This window comes from Mytilus trossulus, chromosome 7, assembly GCF_036588685.1.
Source record: "Mytilus trossulus isolate FHL-02 chromosome 7, PNRI_Mtr1.1.1.hap1, whole genome shotgun sequence".
Taxonomy (NCBI): domain Eukaryota; kingdom Metazoa; phylum Mollusca; class Bivalvia; order Mytilida; family Mytilidae; genus Mytilus; species Mytilus trossulus.
Genome location: NC_086379.1, coordinates 55,387,498 through 55,409,723, shown reverse-complemented (window position 1 = coordinate 55,409,723; position 22,226 = coordinate 55,387,498). Strand labels below are relative to the sequence as shown.

Below are 22,226 nucleotides of genomic sequence, written 5' to 3'. Positions count from 1 at the left end.
CAATTTTAATCGTGGTATCTATGAAAGGTTTATTATTACATGTATTCAAAAACCATCAAAACGACAACATGAATGCTATTTCGAAATGAAGACTTTTGTGTTAAAATTGAAAGAGTTCATCAAACCCTTGCCTTTGAAAATACGTTACCTTGAACCAGGGAGTTTCTATAATCCCTGCTTGAACCATTACAGGAAAAGTCTGCATTTTTAGCTCACCTGGCCCGAAGGGCCAAGTGAGCTTTTCTCATCACTTGGCGTCCGTCGTCCGTCGTCCGTCGTCGTCGTCGTCGTCGTCGTTAACTTTTACAAAAATCTTCTCCTCCAAAACTACTGGGCCAAATTAAATCAAACTTGGACACAATCATCATTGGGGTATCTAGTTTAAAAGATGTGTGGCGTGACCGTCAAACCAACCAAGATGGCCGCCATGGCTAAAAATAGAACCCAGGGGTAAAATGCAGTTTTGGGCTTATAACTCAAAAACCAAAGCATTTAGAGCAAATCTGAAGTGGGGTAAAATTGTTAATCTGGTCAAGATCTATCTGTCCTGAAATTTTCAGATGAATCGGACAACCCGTTGTTGGGTTACTGCCCCTGAATTGGTAATTTTAGGGAAATTTGGCTGTTTTTGGTTATTTTCTTGAATATTATTATAGATAGAGATAAACTGTAAACAGCAATAATGTTCAGCAAAGTAAGATCTACAAATAAGTCAACATGACCAAAATGGTTAGTTGATCCCTTTAGGAGTTATTGCCCTTTATAGTCAATTTTTAACCATTTTTCGGTAATCTTAGTTATCTTTTACAAAAATCTTCTCCTCTGAAACTACCAGGCCAAATTAATCCAAACTTGACCACAATCATCTGGGGGTATTTAGTTAAAAAAATGTGTGGCGTGACCTGGTCAACCAACAAAGATGGCTACCACGGTTAAAAATAGAACATAGGGGTCAAATGCAGTTTTTGGCTTATAACTCAAAACCAAAGCATTTAGACCAAATCTGACAAGTCGTAAAATTGTTTATCTAGGCAAGATCTAACTGTCCTGAAATTTTCAGATGAATCCGACAACCCGTTGTTGGGTTGCTGCCCCTGAATTGGTAATTTTAAGGACATTTTGCTGTTTTTGGTTATTATCTTGAATATTATTATAGATAGAGATAAACTGTAAACAGGAATAATGTTCAGCAAAAAAAGATCTACAAATAAATCAACATGACCAAAATGGTCAGTTGACCCCTTTAGGAGTTATTGCCCTTTATAGTCAATTTTTAACAATTTTCATGAAATTTGTAAATTTTTACTAACATTTTCCACTGAAACTACTGGGCCAAGTTCAATATAGATAGAAATAATTGTAAGCAGCAAGAATGTTCAGTAAAATAAGATGTACAAACACTTCACCATCACAGAAACATAATTTTGTCATGAATCCATCTGCGTCCTTTGTTTAATATTCACATAGACCAAGGTGAGCGACACAGGCTCTTTAGAGCCTCTAGTTCTTATTACCATCGGCCCTTCGTGATAGTAACAGCATTCATCTGTTCCATATTCAGTGTCGTGTTTACATTGAACCTAAATATAAAAAAAAAAAAACGAGCTATGATACTTTTGCCACAAAACAGAAAGATTTCGGTGTAAATATTTAACGAGACAGATCAACAACAACGTGTTTATTTGATGTTTTATTTAGTTTACTTCCTTTCGACGGTAGCATTTTGAAGAATGAAAATTTTAAAATATACCACACTGCAGCTCCTCAGTGAATGTATTACATATTTTTGTCTTAAATGAAGTACGATTGAAAAGTCTATAGAAATTTCTAAATAAATATCAAGAATATAAAAGCTCTGTCCACAAAACCATCTTTAATTTACAAAGGTAATTACAACTAAACTTTCAGGTGGAGTGAATAGATAAACCATGTATCGTACATGTATCAAGAAAAAATTCCACAAATTATATCTAAAAACTGGCCAGATAGTAGAAATTGTGCAAAAACACTGTTCTCGTGCATTATTTAAAGTTTCTAAAATATTTTGTATTAAATGGAAATTTTCTACTTTATCGATGGACAGAAGCAAACAAAAACCGTGAAAAAATAACCAGCATCAATAAATTGATGATTTGTTGTCGTTAATTTATGTCCAGTTACAAATATTGCATGCATTTTAAGGACGAAAACAAATTTAAAATTGATATAATAGGTATGCCGCAGTAGAGAGTCCTCCCAGATGATCGGCCGGAAAATTGGAATGCAAGTAAAAAATTAGGGGATATTAGATAAGAACAGATTTAAACAGGCCACATATGAAGGGGTCTCATTGGGGGGTTCTGATCCCAGATTCCGCTTACTGTTTTGTCAGATTCCCGTATCCCGCTTACACTATGTACGTAAGCAATTTTCATTGTTATGTAATTTCTCTTGTCCCGCTAGACTTCATTTTCCTTTTTACGGCACACTAATTTGACTTTCACCTGTCACGCTTACAAAAAATCGTAAATCACGCTTCACGCTAGACCCCAATGAGACCTAATATGAACCTCTGCAATATTTGATGAATTTGGTTGTGACGTGCAGAAATTGTGTCGTTCTCTCTAAACGAAATTAAATATAACGTCCATTTTCTGAGCGAAACATTTCACTTGACCAAATGGACATCCTACTTCGGAAAGGGTTTTACTACCGGTTTGAAGAAAACCAAGGAATAACCATATTTATATACCCTAGTCTAATTTTGGGGTAACACGCGCATCTATGTACAACAGATCTACATATATAAAACTAGTTGGTAAATACACTGTCTATGTCTGACTGCGGGTGAAATTAAATGAATAAAAATTATGCTCATCCACCCAGAATTGTTGTCGTGGGGACAAAATAATCCTCTGAGGTTAACATTCTACTAGAAGATCATATGTACAACATATAATTTAAATGTACATTTACTTTATAATCGATGATTTCATCGCTATAACATATACTACAGTTGTATTGAAATTGATTAATGTTTGCCCACTGTCCGGTGGAAAATATTTTATGTATACAATTTTAACTATTGAAAAGAATATATCTGCTGTTGTATTTTTTTATTTTGGTCGGGTTGTTGTCTCTTTGACACATTCCCCATTTCCATTCTCAATTTTATGAAAGTTTGCTTTCACCTTAATTTATAACAAGTTAAAACTAGAGGCTCTAAAGAGCCTGTGTCGCTCACCTAGGTTTTTGTGAATATTAAACAAAGGACGTAGATGGATTCATGACAAAATTGTGTTTTGGTGATGGTGATGTGTTTGTTCATCTTACTTTACTGAACATTCTAGCTGCTTACAATTATCTCTTATGGCTATCTATAATTAACTTGGCCCATGACCAGTAGTTTCAGAGAAGATTTTTGTAAAAGATTACTAAGATTTACGAAAAAATGGTTATAATTTGACTATAAGGGACAATAACTCTTAAAGGGGTCAACTGACAATTTCGGTCATGCTGACTTATTTATAGATCTTACTTTGCCAACATTTATTGTATTTTAAAGTTTATCTCTATCTATAATAATATTCAAGATAATAACCGAAAACAGCAAAATTTCCTTAAAATTACCAGTTCAGGGGCAGCAACCCAATAACAGGTTGTCTGATTCATCTGAAAATTTCAGGGCAGATATATTTTTGCTTAATAAACAATTTTACCTCAAGATTTTTGTAAAAGATTACTAAGATTTACGAAAAAATGGTTATAATTTGACTGTAAGGGGCAATAACTCTTAAAGGGGTCAACTGACAATTTCGGTCATACTGACTTATTTATAGATCTTACTTTGCCAACATTTATTGTATTTTAAAGTTTATCTCTATCTATAATAATATTCAAGATAATAACCGAAAACAGCAAAATTTCCTTAAAATTACCAGTTCAGGGGCAGCAACCCAATAACAGGTTGTCTGATTCATCTGAAAATTTCAGGGCAGATATATTTTTGCTTAATAAACAATTTTACCTCATGTCAGATTTGCTTTAAATGCTTTGGTTTTTGAGTTATAAGCCAATAACTGAATTTTACCCCTATGTTCTATTTTTAACCGTGGCGGCCATCATGGTTAGTTGACCGGGTCACGCCACTCATTTTTCAAACTAAATACCCCCAGATGATTGTGGTCAAATTTGGTTTAATTTGGCCACGTAGTATCAGAGGAGACGATTTTTGTAAAAGATAACTAAGATTTACAAAAAATTGTTAAAAATTGACTATAAAGGGCAATAATTCGTAAAGGGGTCAACTGACCATTTCGGTCATGTTAACTTATTAGTAGATCTTACTTTGCTGAACATTATTGCTGTTTACAGTTTATCTCTATCTATAATAATATTCAAGATAATAACCAAAAACAGCAAAATTTCCTTGAAATTGCCAATTCAGGGGCAGCAACCCAACAACAGGTTGTCCGATTCACCTGAAAAATTCAGGGCAGATAGATCTTGACCTGATGAATAATGTTTACTCTGTCAGATTTGCGCTAAATGCTTTGGTTTTTGAGTTATAAGCCAAAAACTGCATTTTACCCCTATGTTCTATTTTTAGTTGTGGCGGCCATCTTGGGTGGTTGGCCGGGTCACGCCACACATTTTTAAAACTCAATACCCCAATAATAGTTGTGGCCAAGTTTGGTTTAATTTGGCCAAGTTGTTTCAGAGGAGAAGATTTTTGTAAAAGATTACTAAGATCTACAAAAAATGGTTAAAATTGACTATAAAGGGCAATAACTCCTAAAGGGGTCATTTGACCATTTCGGTCATGTTAACTTATTTGTAGATCTTACCTTGCTGAACATTATTGCTGTTTACAGTTTATCTCTATCTATAATAATATTCAAGATAATAACCAAAAACAGCAAAATGTCCTTAAAATTACCAATTTAGGGGCAGCAACCCAACAAAGGTTGTCTGATTCATCTGAAAATTTCAGGGCAGATTTATCTTGACCTGATGAATATTTTTACCCCATGTCAGATTTGCTCTAAATGCTTTGGTTTTTGAGTTATTAGCCAAAAACTGCATTTTACCCCTATGTTCTATTTTTAGCCGTGGCGGCCATCTTGTTGGTTGGCGGGGTCAAGCCACACAATTTTTAAACTAGATACCCAAATGATGATTATGGCCAAGTTTGGATTAATTTGGCCCAGCAGTTTCAGAGAAGAAGATTTTTTGTAAAAGTTAACTATTTTACAATCCAATATGGTGGTATACAGTTAATTTACCTTAAAGGTAGAAGGACGGACTGATTCGATAAATTCAAAGGTAGCGTAAAGTATAACACATATGTTCCAGAGCGTCTGAGTATTTGGACCGTACGCGTACGGTCTGACTAATATTAAAAAGTTGGTCAAGTTTATTAGATACAAATGCATATAGCAGATCAACATAACTTAACTATCAAATTAATATAAAAAAGTTCAATTGTAATTGAAACCAATGTTATATTTTAACTTTTTTTTTTAAATTACGGTAATTGAATCTGTTAATCTCTTGTATTAAGCATGTTTAGCAACAAAAAAACAAATGCAAAAGAACATACATGTTCATGAACTGCATACATGAAAAGGCTAAAAATATTACGTAACTTGAATTGTGTCACCTTGGGCAAGAGTACCAAAATAGGATTCAGATATACAATTAAACACATTACCTAATTTCAATTGTTCGTTTGTTCATTTTATCTATCTAATTGTAATAAACTATCAATAACTATTTGTAAAAAATAAAGATTGTTTTAATTAAACCCATATGATCAAATAATATGTATGGTCAGCTCGTACTGGACCGTACGCGTATACCCATACGATCCGACCGTACACGTATGGTCGACCGTATGAGTATACGTATACGGTCCGGACCGAACGCGTACGGTACAAATACTCATATGGTCTGGAACACATATAATATAAAAAAGGAGATGTTGTATGCTTGCAAATGAAATAACGGTTCACCTGAGCAAAAGCCGTAGATATTTTAAATAGTTCAACCAGGATAAAGATCGGTAAATTTGGACAGCCATAAAAAAATCAGAGCATGTAGATAGGCCCTTTATTTTTCAACAGGCCCCTAAAGACTTAATCATAACCTAATCGAGTCATCAGCTTTAACGGAAATTGATAACCAATCACATCGAACTATAGTTAAATAACAAACTGGTCTTAACTTAAATATTTATTAGTATTTCAGTTACGTTTGACATTCGTAATGTCCCCCAAAGACTGGTCCTCGTTTTTGCACTATTGGTTGTGGAGTAACATGTTGGTCTGAAATAAATGTACACTTCAATCCAGGAGCACATTCGCAATGACCATTCATCATTTCAATAGTATCACAGTATTCTCCTCGAGTCTTGTATTTTTCACACCAGCCGCCTGAAAAAAGATTTATCTCGAAAATGTATAGATTACATTTGTTTTTCATCAGATTTTGATTAAATGAGCAATGCATGTATGATAGAAACAAAAGATATAATTTAGAGCCCTTAACAATAATGCAACATCTGACATATATAAAACAAAAGAAATTTATTTTTTTATATATTGCTTTTTTGGCAAAGACAAACAAAAGTATTTATATTCCGGAAATGTTAAATGATTATTTGTACGTGCTGTACAAAAATGACACACGAGGCCTTCCGGAATTTTCCTATTGTTCGTTGTGAAAACATTTTTATGTAATATTTCCAAACAATGTACGTATATCTTTTATACTTCAAGTAACACTTGATGCTTTAATATGAAAATGATGCATCTTCAGTTCTCAAAATATCTTTACATTTGTAACACCTCATATTTCCACTTGAATAATATTAGTCAGGTCAGGATTATGATTTCTGGAAATAGACTTGTTGAAGTCTATCATCATAAAAATTGCATGAAAAAACTACAATTTTAAGTCTTTCCCAACTCTACTTCAGAATTGAATGCCTCTTTTAAAATTGTGCGCCAAATTACATTTTTACATGTGAAGCTTTTCGATTGTTTTATATTTATAATGCATTGTTTTAAGTATGTCACGGATAGCACGTAACGTCATAGCGTTTGTAATATATACGTAGATAAAACTTGATTTTGAACATTCTCGCAACTCTTGTCAGCCAACCAAAATAAAGATTTTTAATACAACTTTTTTGTACAATAATTAGGTAACTGCAGAATAAACCTGTTTCTTGTATAAACAAAATGGTTTGACTACAAATCAATCACACTATTCAATATTCCTTTTTCTGGTGTCTTCCTCGAATGCCAACATTTTATATGTTACCTATTCCTTGAATGCCAACAAAAATATTTCAATAGATGTTTATGAAATAACAATAGGTGTTTTTATAAGTATTTAAAGTTATATGAAACGAGTGAGTGGTGAAAAATAATGTTTGTCCAATTCTTGAACCAATGCATGTATACATTATAAACTTAGTCATCTGTGTACGATTTTATCATTATTTTCGCAAATATATCATATAATCGTCAATTTTTTTTTCTCTCTGTTATGATTTAACAAATATGGCTGCTCATTAAATACCGTGTTTTGAAACCGAGTTTTACCGATTGTCACCTTATAGTAAACAAATCACAAAAAGCATGGGCATTGAGCACGTGTTTAACATGTATAATCAGATATTTGTTTATTTCAATGACAGATCCATGCGTATTGGGGTCACCGGATTTTTACGAGGAGGGTTACGCTCGGGTCACTATGCATACGGAAAAAATGTCGGCGAATTGCTTGCTGGAAGCACGCAATTTATAATAAGTTTACGGCTTCTTCTTAATGTGGACAAATTAAAGAATTTTCCTCAGAAAAAAAGTATAATATGTACATAAGTTGTATAATGAAAACTATCCATTTAGTTATAAAAAACATATGCATATTTTTTTAATTTGAGGTTTCTTATGACTTTAAAAATAATTAATGATCTTTATAGAAATGCAACATTTTATCACAAGAAAAAAATATCAGATTTTAGGGGTAAAATTATTATGAATTTTAAAGAAATAAAGAAAATTAAAATGTTTATTACTTTTTATAAAAGATATATGTTTGCAATGATTATGTTAATAACATAAGAAATATTAAAAAAATAATGAAATCTTAGTTTTATTTTAATACAATTATTTCAAACTAAATAAAGGATATAAGAGATTTGTTTAGTTCCATATCAATTTAAATATTTTATTAGTTAATATAAACTATATGAAGATTTCATTTGTACAATTTATTAAATTTAAAAAAATTAAGTTAATTTGATAACTTCTAAACTGGAAACTCTACAAAAGTTTCAAGACAATTCATGAAATATGGTAACAAGAATTCAGAGGAGTCATGAGCATAACAAACAACTAAACAAATTGAATGTTATTTTACGAATCATTTACCAAAAAAAAGTTGTGATTGTATAACCAAGAAAAATATCCTGAACAAAGTGAAATAAACAAAATAGTAATCTAACAGGAGATACAAAATTTCTAGAAATTTAATCAAGTAATATGGTAGGTTATTACAGCATACACAACTATAGAAATATTGAGAAAAAAACCTTCGAAGTCCAAAGGCGTCTTTAATAGAAGTTGTGTAAACTGAATTTCCTGATAATATGCACATATTGACTTTGTGAAGGATCACTTGAAATTTGAAAGTTTCATTTTAAGAGAATCCATATTTGTTTAAGCAGGAGCAGCAAAATATGATTTTTAACAACTTAAAAAACATGCACTAGATTAAGGTACCTGTATTTACCTATCTGTTTAATCAGTATGATTGTTTTGATAAGCATTAACTTTTGTTGTGATAACTTCTTGCACCTATTCCTTGAAGGGCATAGGACATTTGAGCGAAAAAGAAAAAAGCACATAGGGTCATTTGAGCGCCGACTTCATAGGACATTTGAGCGCCGGGATATTAACCTTACCTGAGTTTTCAGACAGGACATTTGAGCGAAATTTTCCCTGATAATTTTACACGAATTAAGATTTTTTTTTAAAAGTAAGAAAAAAAAGTAAGATTTAGTTATAAATATTTTTTATTTTATTTCACACCCGATTAATCATTTCATGCCCATTATAACGAGCAGTTCTATCACAGTCATCCATCAATTTATACTTTCCTTGACACTATTATCAAATTGCAATCTGTGACTTACATAAAAATTCGGAGTTTGAACATTGATGCACCGCAGAGCCGAACAGAAAAGGAGAAGGAACAGAATCTCCGGGATTTGCATTCGAAATACTGCCAGCAGGAAATTACGAGGGATTTTTATGTCAGAAGCCTGGGATATAAGTTCCAAGCCCGAACAGACTTGTAAATAATGCCGTTGCCGAGTTTTATGTTTTATGACAGTGCTTTGTTTTTAGTGCTTTGTTTACAATTAAAAGATGTTTTAATCTTTTTGTTGGTAAACTCCTGTTTTATGACTGTGCTTTGTTTTTAGTGCTTTGTTTTTTACAATTAAAATATGTTTTAATCTTTTTGTTGGTAAACTCCTCATTTAATGAACTATATTCGTAAGAAAATGTGGTATGATTGCCAATAAGACAATTCTCTATCCAAGACTTGTTTTCGCTCAAATGGCCTACGCTTATTCTTATTTTCGCTCAAATGTCCTAAAATTTAGGCGCTCAAATGTCCTATACTTTGGCGCTCAAACGTCCTTTTTTTTTTCGCTCAAATGTCCTGTCAATGCGCTCAAATGTCCATTGCCGTCCTTGAATGCCAACATAATTTTACAGGTAAATTGTCGGTAGATCAAAGGATGTTGGCATTCAAGGAATAAACCCTTTTCTATATCTCAAAATACCGAGTATCTTTAAATCATTATACACAGTAGAATCATTTTACAATGACTACTAGTTTGCAGGAAAAACTGAGGACTGTATTTAAAAATAAGTATACTATCACTAATATGTATTCAAGGAGGATGCGCAAATCCACCTTGCAAATAAGAAATTGCATTTTTCACGCAAATTCGGCAAAACTAACAGTAACTTAGTTACACTGCTGTATAAGTTCAAGATAATAATTCATTTACCTTGAACCATACCAGTAAACGGTAAAACAGCCCGGCGCCTTTTGCTGGCAACCATTGGCCCTTCGTGATAATAACAGCATTCATCCGAGCCACATTGAGAATCCTGTTTACACTGGACCTGAAACAACAATAATAATGTGAATTTAAAACATATTTTCACCCTTTTATTCGTAGGAGCAAAGCCCATACCGCATAGCAAGCTTTAAAAGGCCCCGACATGACTATGTAAAACAAATGAAACGAGAAAACTAACGAAAAACAAATATGTAACACATAAACAAACGACAATCACTGAATTATCATAGTGACTTGTGAACATGCATCAATGAATTTTACAACAATACAAAGATTGAAGTCACCTATTTGACAAATTTAGTAACTATATACAGTATCACGGGATCAATTTCAATTCCCAATTACAGCAGATTTCATTGAGTGTGTATGTAAAGTTAATATCTTTAGTTAGCTTGGTTGCTAGCTGAACCATGAAGTCATTATTATTATAAGAAGGTTAGGTAAACTATCCTCCTTTAAGTGAAGACTAGTACTTCGAAAGGAGGATAGTATATCCTACCATATAATGAATTCACGGTTCAGCTAGCAAACAACCTAACCAAAGATATCACCTTTACCTACACATTCAATGCAATCGGCTGTAATATGATAATGTTTAATACGATGTCTTATGATTTGAGAGTGTCACATGTTTACACCAATCTTTGAATGTATAGTCAGAAGTTACGTGATATACTACCTTAACTGATGCGACTAACGATGTTGTCACTACCAATAGAAAAAACAATTCTTTCCACATGATTCTTTTAGTATATATAGTTGTTTATGACCTATTTTTGTAACTCGTTCCACTATGTAAGATAAGACCATAATAAAACAAAATTAGATAACGAGCTATAATTATCAATTGTGCCGTTCACTTTGCAACCAGGTATCGAGAACCTATAAGTGAACTTGTCTGTTTGAATCTTTTTCACTGATATTTTATTAACTGTTCATTTGCATTCAGATATCGTAGATCAAATTTATTCGTTGAAAGTGTATTTATTTACGTTTTTTGATTGAGTTAAGCCTGCCAATTGATATTTTATCGTGTGTTTTTCTATGTTGTTATGTAATTCTATGGTTTCAGAAAAAGGGAGAAGGTTTGGTACCATTAAAACGTTTAATCCCGCTGCAAAGGTTTGTACCTGTCCTAAATCAGAAATCTGATGTACAGTAGTTGCCATTTGTTTATGTTATTTATACGTGTTTCTCGTTTCTCCTTTTTTTTAATATAGATTAGAGCGTTGGTTTTCCCGTTTGGATGATTTTACACTAGTAATTTTGGAGCCCTTTATAGCGTGTTGTTCGGTGTGAGCAAAGGCTCCATGTTGAAGGCCGTACATTGGCCTATAATGATTTTCTTTTTAAAAAAATTATTTTGATGGATAGTTGTCTTTTTGCAATCTCAACACATCTTCCTATATCTATTGGGAAACGATTGTTCATCGTCGTTGTGACCTGTAGAGAATAAAGAGTTTGATGTGCATTGCTTATAAACAATGTAACACATTTAAATAAAATTTAAACTATATAACAGTTTGAAAAAAACCACAATGAATTAAAAAAAGGTAGACTGGGTAGCAAACGTCATTTGAGTTATGTATAAAATAAAACAAATTAACTTTCAATTTCTTACTTCACAGATTTTAAAACACCGATTTAAAATTCAGGCTGGAACCAGAGCAACACTGAATTTTGAATAAGCCTTAGTGTTATTCGATATATTTACCGTTCCTTCGAACACGTGCATTTCACATTTTCAATTATCAGAAAAAAAAAAGATCACCCTCATAACCATCATCCTCCATTCATATTTAGACATCTTGAACAACAATATATTTATTTTCACAAATAAACAAGAAGTTTATAGCATATCTTAAGGTAACAGGTACGTTAATGACTTGTCCTGCAATTTTTAAAAGAAATTGTATGCACGTAGAACTCTCACAAAGATAATGAAAAATCGAAAAATTTGATATAGAAACCATCTAGTTTCCGAGTTCCAGACATTTGAAAATGGTAAGGAAGCAAAATAAAGTATATAATAGACATAACGTCAAATTTGAACCAAAAATAAGAAATTTCAAGCTTGATTTATTCTGCAGTTAAAAACATTCCTACGACTTTTCTATAAAAATTAAATGTTTTTAAGGTATTTTTTTCCAATCTTTTGATATATTAATATATAATTTTCAAGGGGTTACCGAACTCCTTTTTCATATATCAGCCGTTGAAAGAGTGTTGCTGACGGTAAAAGAGGGGAAACTCATGACGTCGCAGAAAGGATTACGCAACGTCAAGGCTATATCAGCAGAATTGTCAAGACAACCACCGCTTCATTTTTTTCCAGCACTTATACTAATGCGCTATAGAGAATATTATTATGTCTGAAAAAAAGGACGAATTACCTATTATTATTTTTTCAGTGATTATACAAGACCCTATGTATTTATAACTAGTTTAAAATAGTTTAAACTAAATCTTTGTTTTAAAAGCATTGTGTATAATTTTCCTAACATTTGGTTAAGGCAAAGTAAAGTAAAAATAACGGAAACCAATTTTGGGGCGGACAGACTGACGAACAAGTGTAAAACTTAATGCCCCTCCGCTACGGCGGGTGCATAATAAAACACAACAGTAAAAATTTATTCACCCGATAGTTGCAGAAAATCATGAATATAAAATATATAAAATTATGTTTCAATGGCACGAGAACGGAACACAAACATAAACACATACTTCAATCACAATAGACTAGTACTTTAATTGATGTGTTTATGACACGAAAGGAGATGTGGGATAAAATTAAATTTTAGGCAAAAGCCGAACAAAAATTTTTTCTGAAGTTGATGAATATTATCCCTACTTTTATTTATCTATCGTTGGTTTTGTTCCATTATTATAGTGACGGCAATGCATAGATCTGAATATATACTTAAAAACAAATGTATATACATTCCAACTTATTTATCTTTTGATATTTTTATAAGTCGGGGTTTCCGTCAAATTGTTCTGTGCGCTATTCGTGTACACCATCTACATCTCCTCTTTTTCCTGGAAGGATTAGATCTTGCAAAAAAAATTACCCTTTGAAAAGCATTGTCAACCTTGGCTTCTCCGCGGTTGACACTGTTTTTCTCGGGGTAGCAGTCTGCTCTATCCCCCTCTCAGCTATGTGTTGTTTATATATTGTTCAACACGGACTTTGAACACACATTAGATGACTTTCTGATAAGTGTACTAGTATCCAGTCTAGATTTGTGTGCCAAATTTCATGCTTGTAGCAGGATGTGTACAATTTTTCACGAAGCCGCCGTACTATTTGTGAGCTGTTATGATCAAGCTTACAATGTACTGAATAGAAACGCTGCATGTAATTTGAAGAACCGTCTTCGAGGGAGTTTTAAAGTATTAACTATATGTTGCAGTGATTGGTCATCGCCAACGGTATTATGAGCCTCGTAAAATATGCCAACAATATTTCTGTTCATACTTCAGAACTTAGTTTTTGCAAAGTTTTGAATATTGTGAAAATTTAGAAGAAATACGTATAGCAAAATTAAAAACTCATATTCTAACTTTTAATAGCAGCATTTGCACATGTAAAAAAAACAGCATCAACTTTAATCGAAATAAGAAATTACAAAATTTTGCGCTTTTTAAAATGAATTGATTGATGCACGCAGACATTTCTAAATCTTCAGTATAATATATATTACTTTGCAAATTATTTTACTTATTCAAATGGAGGTAAAGAGTAATTTTCATGCAGCGAAGCTTTATTTTTCCCTTGCCGCATTTTCATGCTGGAAGCTTGTAATTCTCAATGTTCTATTCAATTCAACTAGAGTGAAAAGCAATGTGTAACATTTTTTTCTAAAACTTTCATTTTCAAATTCTATTTATAGACCATATCGCGGACGTGAAAGAAAGCACTGTAAAGAATGATGTTTTATTTGTATGAACATCCATATGTGTCATATGTTTATATCTAAATGCGAAAATAGTTATACAACAGGAATATCAAAATAAGATTATTAGAATTAACCTATTTTTTGTCGAAGATTGAATACGACCTAGGCATTTTCACAATTGTTTTGAGAAATAAATTTATTTCTTTGAATGCAAGTGCATGAATGTATTAAAGTCTGTGACTACTTTAGCTATAGAATTTCCAAATAATAAAATGACACTATATAGAGTATGCTTTAATTTGTTACTGTGCGAGTGAATGTGTGTAATGCATCATGGTACGTGTTTATAATATTCTTATCAATACTACATTTCGTTTTCACGTCCCGTTTCAACATTCCCGATTTTTAAGTTAAGTCTGTACCGATTACCAGCGTGTAGTAGGTTAATGTATATATACAGTTACCCCAATGCATATAATACTTCCGAGACCGATTCTTTGTTCTTTTAAACAGATTTTTAGAAACATTATGGTGAATAGCATTTCTTGAGTTTTAAGTTGGTCAGCTCACTCTCAGGCTATCACGTAAAGTCAAGTGACCGTATTTTTTATGGGTGGGAAGCACTGTTTAACTGTGACAAGATATTTCATTTGCATACTTCAATTTTTGATATTTTTATGAGGCGCATTCATTACTTGACCATTATTCCGACGAAGCGGAACATACTCCGACATCTTGAAGACATTTTTTCTGGTGTACGGGAGATAACTCCCATAACAACAGACGTCGATTTTCCCGTTTTCCGCTAGAGGCGTTCATTTACGTACTTTTAATTAATAAAAATGTCATTTGGAAACATATAGCGACCAAAATATCTGGGATTGCGCTTACGCACTAGTACTAAAAACGAAATTTCAAAGCACAAGCACGAAAAACGTATGGAAACAAGATGATGTGGTCTGAGTAAAACTAATGACACAACTTTCCATTCAAGTCATTATGTATAAAAAAAATCTTGAGAATTATAGGTTAAAGCCTTAAACACGAACCCTTTGCTCACACTGAAAAGCAGATATGAAGGGCACACAAAGACTAGTGTAAAACAATTTAAACAGGAAAATCAACGGTCTAATCTACAATTATATTAGAACCCCAATATCAGAATCGAGAAACACCTATGAATAACACCAACACACGACAACCACTGAGCAACAGGCTCTTGACTTAAGATAGGTGCATAAACATGCAGTGTGTTTAAACATTTAACATGCGTATCTGATTACTTTTGTCTACAGAAAGTGCTTTATGGAATTTTCCTGCAAGTGTAATCTGTTATTAAAAAAAGAAAACAACAGGTTATTGTCGCAGGTGTTTAGAGCACTTTTCTGGATGTACCGTAACGCTCAAAGTAGAGTATTATAGGGGGTGGATGTCTTTCGCCATCTGGGATTGTAGGAAACCGAGTTACGGTCAAGTTTTTCTATCAAGTTAGCAAAATTTGATGCAGGAATGCAGATCACTAATTGTGAATTTGCATTTAAAAGAACAAATTTATAAGATTATATCTTATAAATATTAATATTTTTACAAGTGTTGATTATTTCTACTTGATTTTTAATATTTTTAAATTGGCATTTTAAGGGGAGGTAACTCAAAAATGGTACATTTTCTGAAGTAATTTACATGGAATTTTGCTATTATGTATTTTAGCTGGGAAAAAAAGCACGGTGACCCTATCTCTTCTTCTGATATTCTTAAATTAATTTTTATAAAAAACTATCTTCTCGTATTTTATTTTACATTTCAATCATTTAGTTTAGCTTTAAATGGTGTTTTTACCTGTATAATCCATACAGAATTGTCACGATCTATAGCTTGAGAAAATGCGCGGTGATCCATCATTTTTATGATATTTTTGAACATAATTTTATATCAATAGATACTACGTATTTGCAAAATATGAACAAATTCTATCATTTTCAATTTAGTCTCCTATACCAATTTAAACCACTGGGCGTGGCGCAACCAATAATTAATAAATCTATCGAATATTTGGAAGCCAAGAATGTATACGAACTGAAACAGTTAAAGAGCTAAGTGACAAAAAAGCACATGAAAAGCCAAGTTGGAAATAAAAACTTTGTTTTGATCTAGATATGTCCTTTAGAACAACAGAATATGTATCTACTAAGGTTTACCTAAATAAGAGTATATCGAACACATCCGCGAAATCACGGGCATTTATAGCATGGTTGAAAGTATGTAAACAGTTGTACAATGCATTTTTGTTAAACATTTTATGACTTAAGAATTTAAGGAATGGTATCAAATATTATAGTTACTTGGGAGACATTACAATATTCTTTAGTCCTTTCCCTTTCTATTAATTCGCGTTATCTGTATACATTTTTTGTACTTTTAACATACATATGTAATTGTATATCATAAATAACAATAATAACACCGAAACACTCATAGCGCATGGTTAGACTCTTCTATATACCTGGCAAAACTAATCATATGAAAAAAATAACCACGTGACGATCTACGTCAAAACATTAATTTGATAAACACTTTTTCTGTCAAACAACAAACAATAACAATCAGATCTTTCTGATAGTAATTTGTCACATTTATCAAGAATTTTTATCAAATAGAGTTCATAAGGAAAAATACGATTACACTTTACTGAATAAGTTTTTATTAACATCTTGTCTTCGATTTTATTAATGAATGGATAATAAGAAGAGCCGGAACAAACGTATGCATTATTTAACGTTATTGCTCTTTCATTGCTTTTCCAAAATGTTTGTCGTTTACTAGTAACATGAGTAATTTATACAAATACGTACGAAAAACTGACATGAACGGAAACGAATGCAAAAGTTGGCAGACCGTTTGGTTGGGCGTGATGTACAAGTTCGCAGTCCCGCCTGGTCAGAGTAGGGACGTTTAATCAAATTACGAGTTGCGTACGTATGTCATTCTACTGGAAACCGTGGTGTAGAGGTCATGAGTGCATCGGACTACTAACATAAAGGTTCCTAGTTCGATTTCCGTTCGGGATGAAAATTTCAGCAACTCAATTTTCGGCTCTCCCTTGATACCATTTGCGAGTATGGTCCTCGGAAACGATGATAGTCCGTCGGAAGGGGACGATAAATGGCTGACCCGTGTTAAGAGAGAGCCATATCTCCAGCACGTTAGACACCCTTGTAGATTTCGAAAAAGAGTAGGCTAATGCCGCTACAAGGCAGCACTCGCACCCGCAAAGTGGAAAGGGATTAATATAAGTTGTAAAACTTGTTCCCCAATCCACTATAAATACATATGTTTAAACTAAACTAAACTACTGAAAACCTTCAATAGAACGTATTGTATTTTCCAAGAATCAGGAAGGAAACCGCGAAGATATTAATAATCCAAGTACACCGATGACCTAATATGGTATCTACACGATCTGATATAAACTAAAATACTTACTGATAATATATCACTTGAGAGGTGTAAACGAAAGGCACCCCATTCCAATTTGGGGTTACATGCCCATTCAGGAACAACTTATTTACAAAATAAACACTGAAATTCAACTTTTGAAACTGTTTGCGGTGATTGGTGAAATACTATGAATATCTGTTTAAATTGGCGGAGTGACTAGGGATACTATATATATATGTTCGACAAGGATGAAATAACCAGAAATGTTTCTGTTTTTGAAGAGCAGATATACAATGCATAATTTGAATGTAACTTCCATTTTATCTCATTAATAACTTCCTCAACATAACAAAAACATAGTTGTTTTAGGATTGTTTGACGTTTGCTGTAAGTCCAGAGGAAAATATTCTATGCATATTTTTTTTTATATTAAGCTACTAGTATTGAAAAATAAAATATGAAATTGAGAGTTCATAGATGTGTAATATGCCATAGGAAAAGTGAAGTTTGTCGTAATGTATACCCGCATCTGATGTTTTGATTCAAGATACACATACTTTTATTTACCTTTAATGACGAAGTAAAAGTAACAGCAATAACTGACACTAATATAAATTCCTTACACATAATGTAACTAATATTTGATGAATTTTTTGCAACCGATAAATCTTATTTTCGTATCTGAAGGATTTATTCATCTAGTTCTAAAACTGATAAGGATAATGACCTTTCCCATAGATTCATATTTGCCGTCACTATAATAAAAAAGATGTGGTATGATTGCCAATGAGACAACTATCCACAAAAGACCAAAATGACACAAACATTAACAATTATAGGTCACCGTACGGCCTTCAACAATGAGCAAAGCCCATACCGCATATAGTCAGCTATAAAAGGCCCCGATGAGACAATGTAAAACAATTCAAGCGAGAAAACTAACGGCCTTATTTATGTAAAAAAAATGAATATACTATCTATACAATCCCTAAATACAATTTAAATAGTGTGAAATAGTTAGAAGAACTGCAAAGATGATAAATGGGCTTAAGTTACGGCCAATCAATTAACAAATCAAAAGTGTTAACAAAGACAGACATTTAGTAAACCCCATATAGGCAAGATGAGTCAGTTCATATGTGCAAGAGGTATAAATACACAGCACAGCTCACAATAATTGAGACGCTAAATTCAGCACCTCGTGTTAATACCATAATATGTATGCATGCTTTAGGTATGAAGAATGTTGCAGTGAAAATATTTGTTTTTAATTAACAGACGCTAGTCAAGACCTTATTCGGTCGACCCACTTTGCAGATCCCATCAACAACGTTCAGTCAACATTTCACATGTCTATAAAAACAAAAACAAAAATCAGGTGACCATATCAATTATTTAAGTATATACTTGTAGTCCTAGATTATTGATTTGTTTTATTAGTTGTCATTTGCATTTTATTGGCTTTCAGTAACTGCGAGTACTCTCAAGTTTGTATGCTGACCTAAAGTTGCTTACATTCACTTCATTTGGATTCCAGTTGAAATATGCCTCATTGGGAATCATACAACTTACTACAAAATGTAAATACTTATCGGATCATTTAACATTTTAAGCGTCTTTTAGAATTTAAGATATTAACACGTCAAAATTAAAATTTTAAAAGTCAAAACACTTCACCATAACTTCAAAAGGGCGGAAACAGACCATACAAAAAAAGCTGTTCAAAGTCAAGTTTGTCTTGCCAAAAGATGTCCATGCGCAATGACTTCATACTGAAGGTAGAATACAACGTCAAATAATTGCCTTTCTCTCCACAAGCTATCAGTAATATGAAAACACAATCTTTTACATGTAAGTTGATCATGTTGATAGTTTATTTATTCTTTATCAAAAGCAAAACCATGACATGATCGTTAATACATAATTAAAGTAAGATATGAGAACAATTTGGGAATTTGAACCACATTATTCCGTTTAATGCTTTGTTTTCTCTCTCTCTTAACTGTTCAGAAAAATAAGGATTTTCTACCTCAAGAATAAAGTTTTTTGTACACGAAAACACTGCCACACACAATTTGAATCGTGGTATCTATGAAGGGTTTATTTTTACATGTATTCCAAAACTATTAAAAACACAACTTGAATGATAAATCGGGATGAAGACTTTTGTGTTAAAATTTAACAAGTTCAGCAGCCCCTTGCCTTCGAAAATACGTTACCTTTAGCTATTACAGGGAAAGTCTGTCGTTTACTCATTACAATTGGCCCTTCTTGATAGTTGCAGCATTCAGTGTCGTGTTTACATTGAACCTAAATATAAAAACAAATGATCTATGATACTTTTCACACAAAACAGAGAGACGATATATGTTTTAAACTTTAACGTGACAACTACCTTATCAAAATCATAGTATAAAAAAGAGGATCGTTCTTCTGGTGTTTATTATTTTTTTTATTAAGTTTGATATATCGACGGTAGCACTTAAAGGCTGTTTGTTGAAAATTGTAAAATTTACCACACTGCAGATCTTCAATCTATATATGTTGAGAAATTTGTTTACTAGAAGTAAGATTGACAAGCCTATGGATATTTCGAAATAATTATCAAGAATATCAAGATTCTGTTAACAAAGACTTCTTAATACATTTTGTATTTGTTCAATTGTCATGTGAATTACAAAGGCAATTGCAACTTAAATTTAAGGTGAGGTTTGATAGACACACCATGTATTCTACCTGGAAACAGATCCCCATGATATTTACAAATGTAATAACTGGTCAGGTAATTAATAGTTATCAAAGGTACAAGGATTATAATTTAGTACGCCAGGCGCGCGTTTCGTCTACATAAGACTCATCACTGACACTCAAATCAAAATATTTATTAAGCCAAAGAAGCACAAAGTTGAAGAGCATTGAGGATCCAAAATTCCAAAAAGTTGTGCCAAATACGGCTAAGGTAAACTATTCCTAGGATGAAAAAATCCTTAGTTTTTAGAAAATTCAAAGTTTTGTAAACAGGAAATTATAAAAGTACCACATTATTGATATTCATGTCAACACAGAAGTGTTGACAACTTGGCTGGTGATACCCTCGGGGACGAAACGTCCACCAGCAGTGGCATCGACCTAGTGGTGTAAGATAAACTATTCCTGGGATAAGAACATCTTTAGTTTTTTTTAAAAATTCAAAGTTTTGTAAACAGGAAATTCATAAAAATGACCACATTATTGATAATCATGTCAACACAGAAGTGTTGACTATTGAATGAATGAATGAATATATTGTATTGCAGAAGCAAACATAGTGCTATAGCAAAATAACATAATATACAATTACAATAATGACAGTAAACAAAGAGAGAACAACACAATATGGTCATAATAAGCACATAATTACAACTGTTATGCAATGATTATTTGTGATCTTAACTTCCATGTCACATTAAGAAATTTACTAAAATATATTAGATAAGAAAAGATTTTTAACAGGCTACATACGGACCTCTTAAAGATTTGTTGCAAATGTTTTTAACGTACAGAGAATCATTCACTCTAAACGAAATCAAATTAAATGTCTCTTTACACAAGGGAACTTGTGTTAAACATAAGCTTATTTTTTTTTCAGTTTGAAGTTTTTTGTAAACAAATGAAAGATGCCAGATCTGGGTTCATACTCAACCTTTATATATATTATTATTTATCATCAAATACCACTTATATTTTAATGACCCGATAAATACCGTCATCAAAATACGAAATATGGTCTAATTACGTATATTTTACACATACTGTAATGAGAAACGTATCAGATTATGTAGTTCAAACAAAGTTTAAACTAAAGACTTTCTGTAGTTTTCAATGTTTTGACTTTAATTAGACGCAATTTTAAACTGAAATTCTAAGTTGAACAATAGTTCGTTTCTTTTTATGTTGCATTGGCGTTTGTATATGTTACAAATCTGTGTTTCTGTTGTTTTCTCTTATAGTTGACGTAGTTCTCTCGGTTTTATTTTTTTCACACAACGTTTACGATTTTTAAATAGCGGCATACTGTTGCCCTTATCAAACAAACCGCTTAAAACGAAAAACATCGGGGTTTCCTTATCGCAATTGTTTCTAGAAAAATCTTACATGCAGTAAAGTTATACATAAATACTCTGTATTGGGATTACTTATAGTAAATATATATCAGGTGGAACACACAGAACCTGATTGCAGATTCCATTATAATTCATATCTAAAAGTACACGTTAAACCATCGATTTAGTTTAGTTTAAACATATTTTATTTGCTGAATTAAAGCAAAATGGATTAGACACAAGTAAATCATACTTATGAAGTCTTCTCCATAATACTATATAAAGTTACAATAATAGTATAATATAATGGACATGCATATAAAAAAAAAACAGTTTATACAATATAATACTAGCTTTCATAGGTGAACAAAGAGGAGACAAAGTAAAAAAGGAAAAAGAAAGTTTGAAAAATCGTATACTTCTGTGACTTTTTCAAACCATCGATATCAGATCAAACGATATTTCTCCATATCTTGTACACATTTTCATCTATTTAGTAAAACAGTTTGAAATAGTTAGTATGGTATTTTCCAAGAATCAGGAAGGAAATCACAATGATATAAATACTACACAGTGCATCAATGACCTAATATGGCATACAAAGGCTCTGATAGATAATACATTACTTACTGAGAATATACCACTTGAGTTAACTGACAG

The 22,226-nt window shown here is 32.3% G+C and overlaps 1 protein-coding gene across 1 annotated transcript; it reads right to left on the bottom strand.

The window, feature by feature from the left end:
- Positions 1–6,200: 6,200 nt before the first annotated feature.
- Positions 6,201–10,945, bottom strand: LOC134727149 (uncharacterized). Its single transcript, XM_063591530.1, has 3 exons — positions 10,827–10,945; positions 10,073–10,190; positions 6,201–6,413 (listed from the first exon to the last, which is right to left on the bottom strand). The coding sequence occupies exons 1-3, from the start codon at positions 10,884–10,886 to the stop codon at positions 6,229–6,231; spliced, it is 363 nt and encodes a 120-aa protein (XP_063447600.1). The 5' UTR covers positions 10,887–10,945; the 3' UTR covers positions 6,201–6,228.
- Between the last annotated feature and the right edge of the window lie 11,281 nt (positions 10,946–22,226).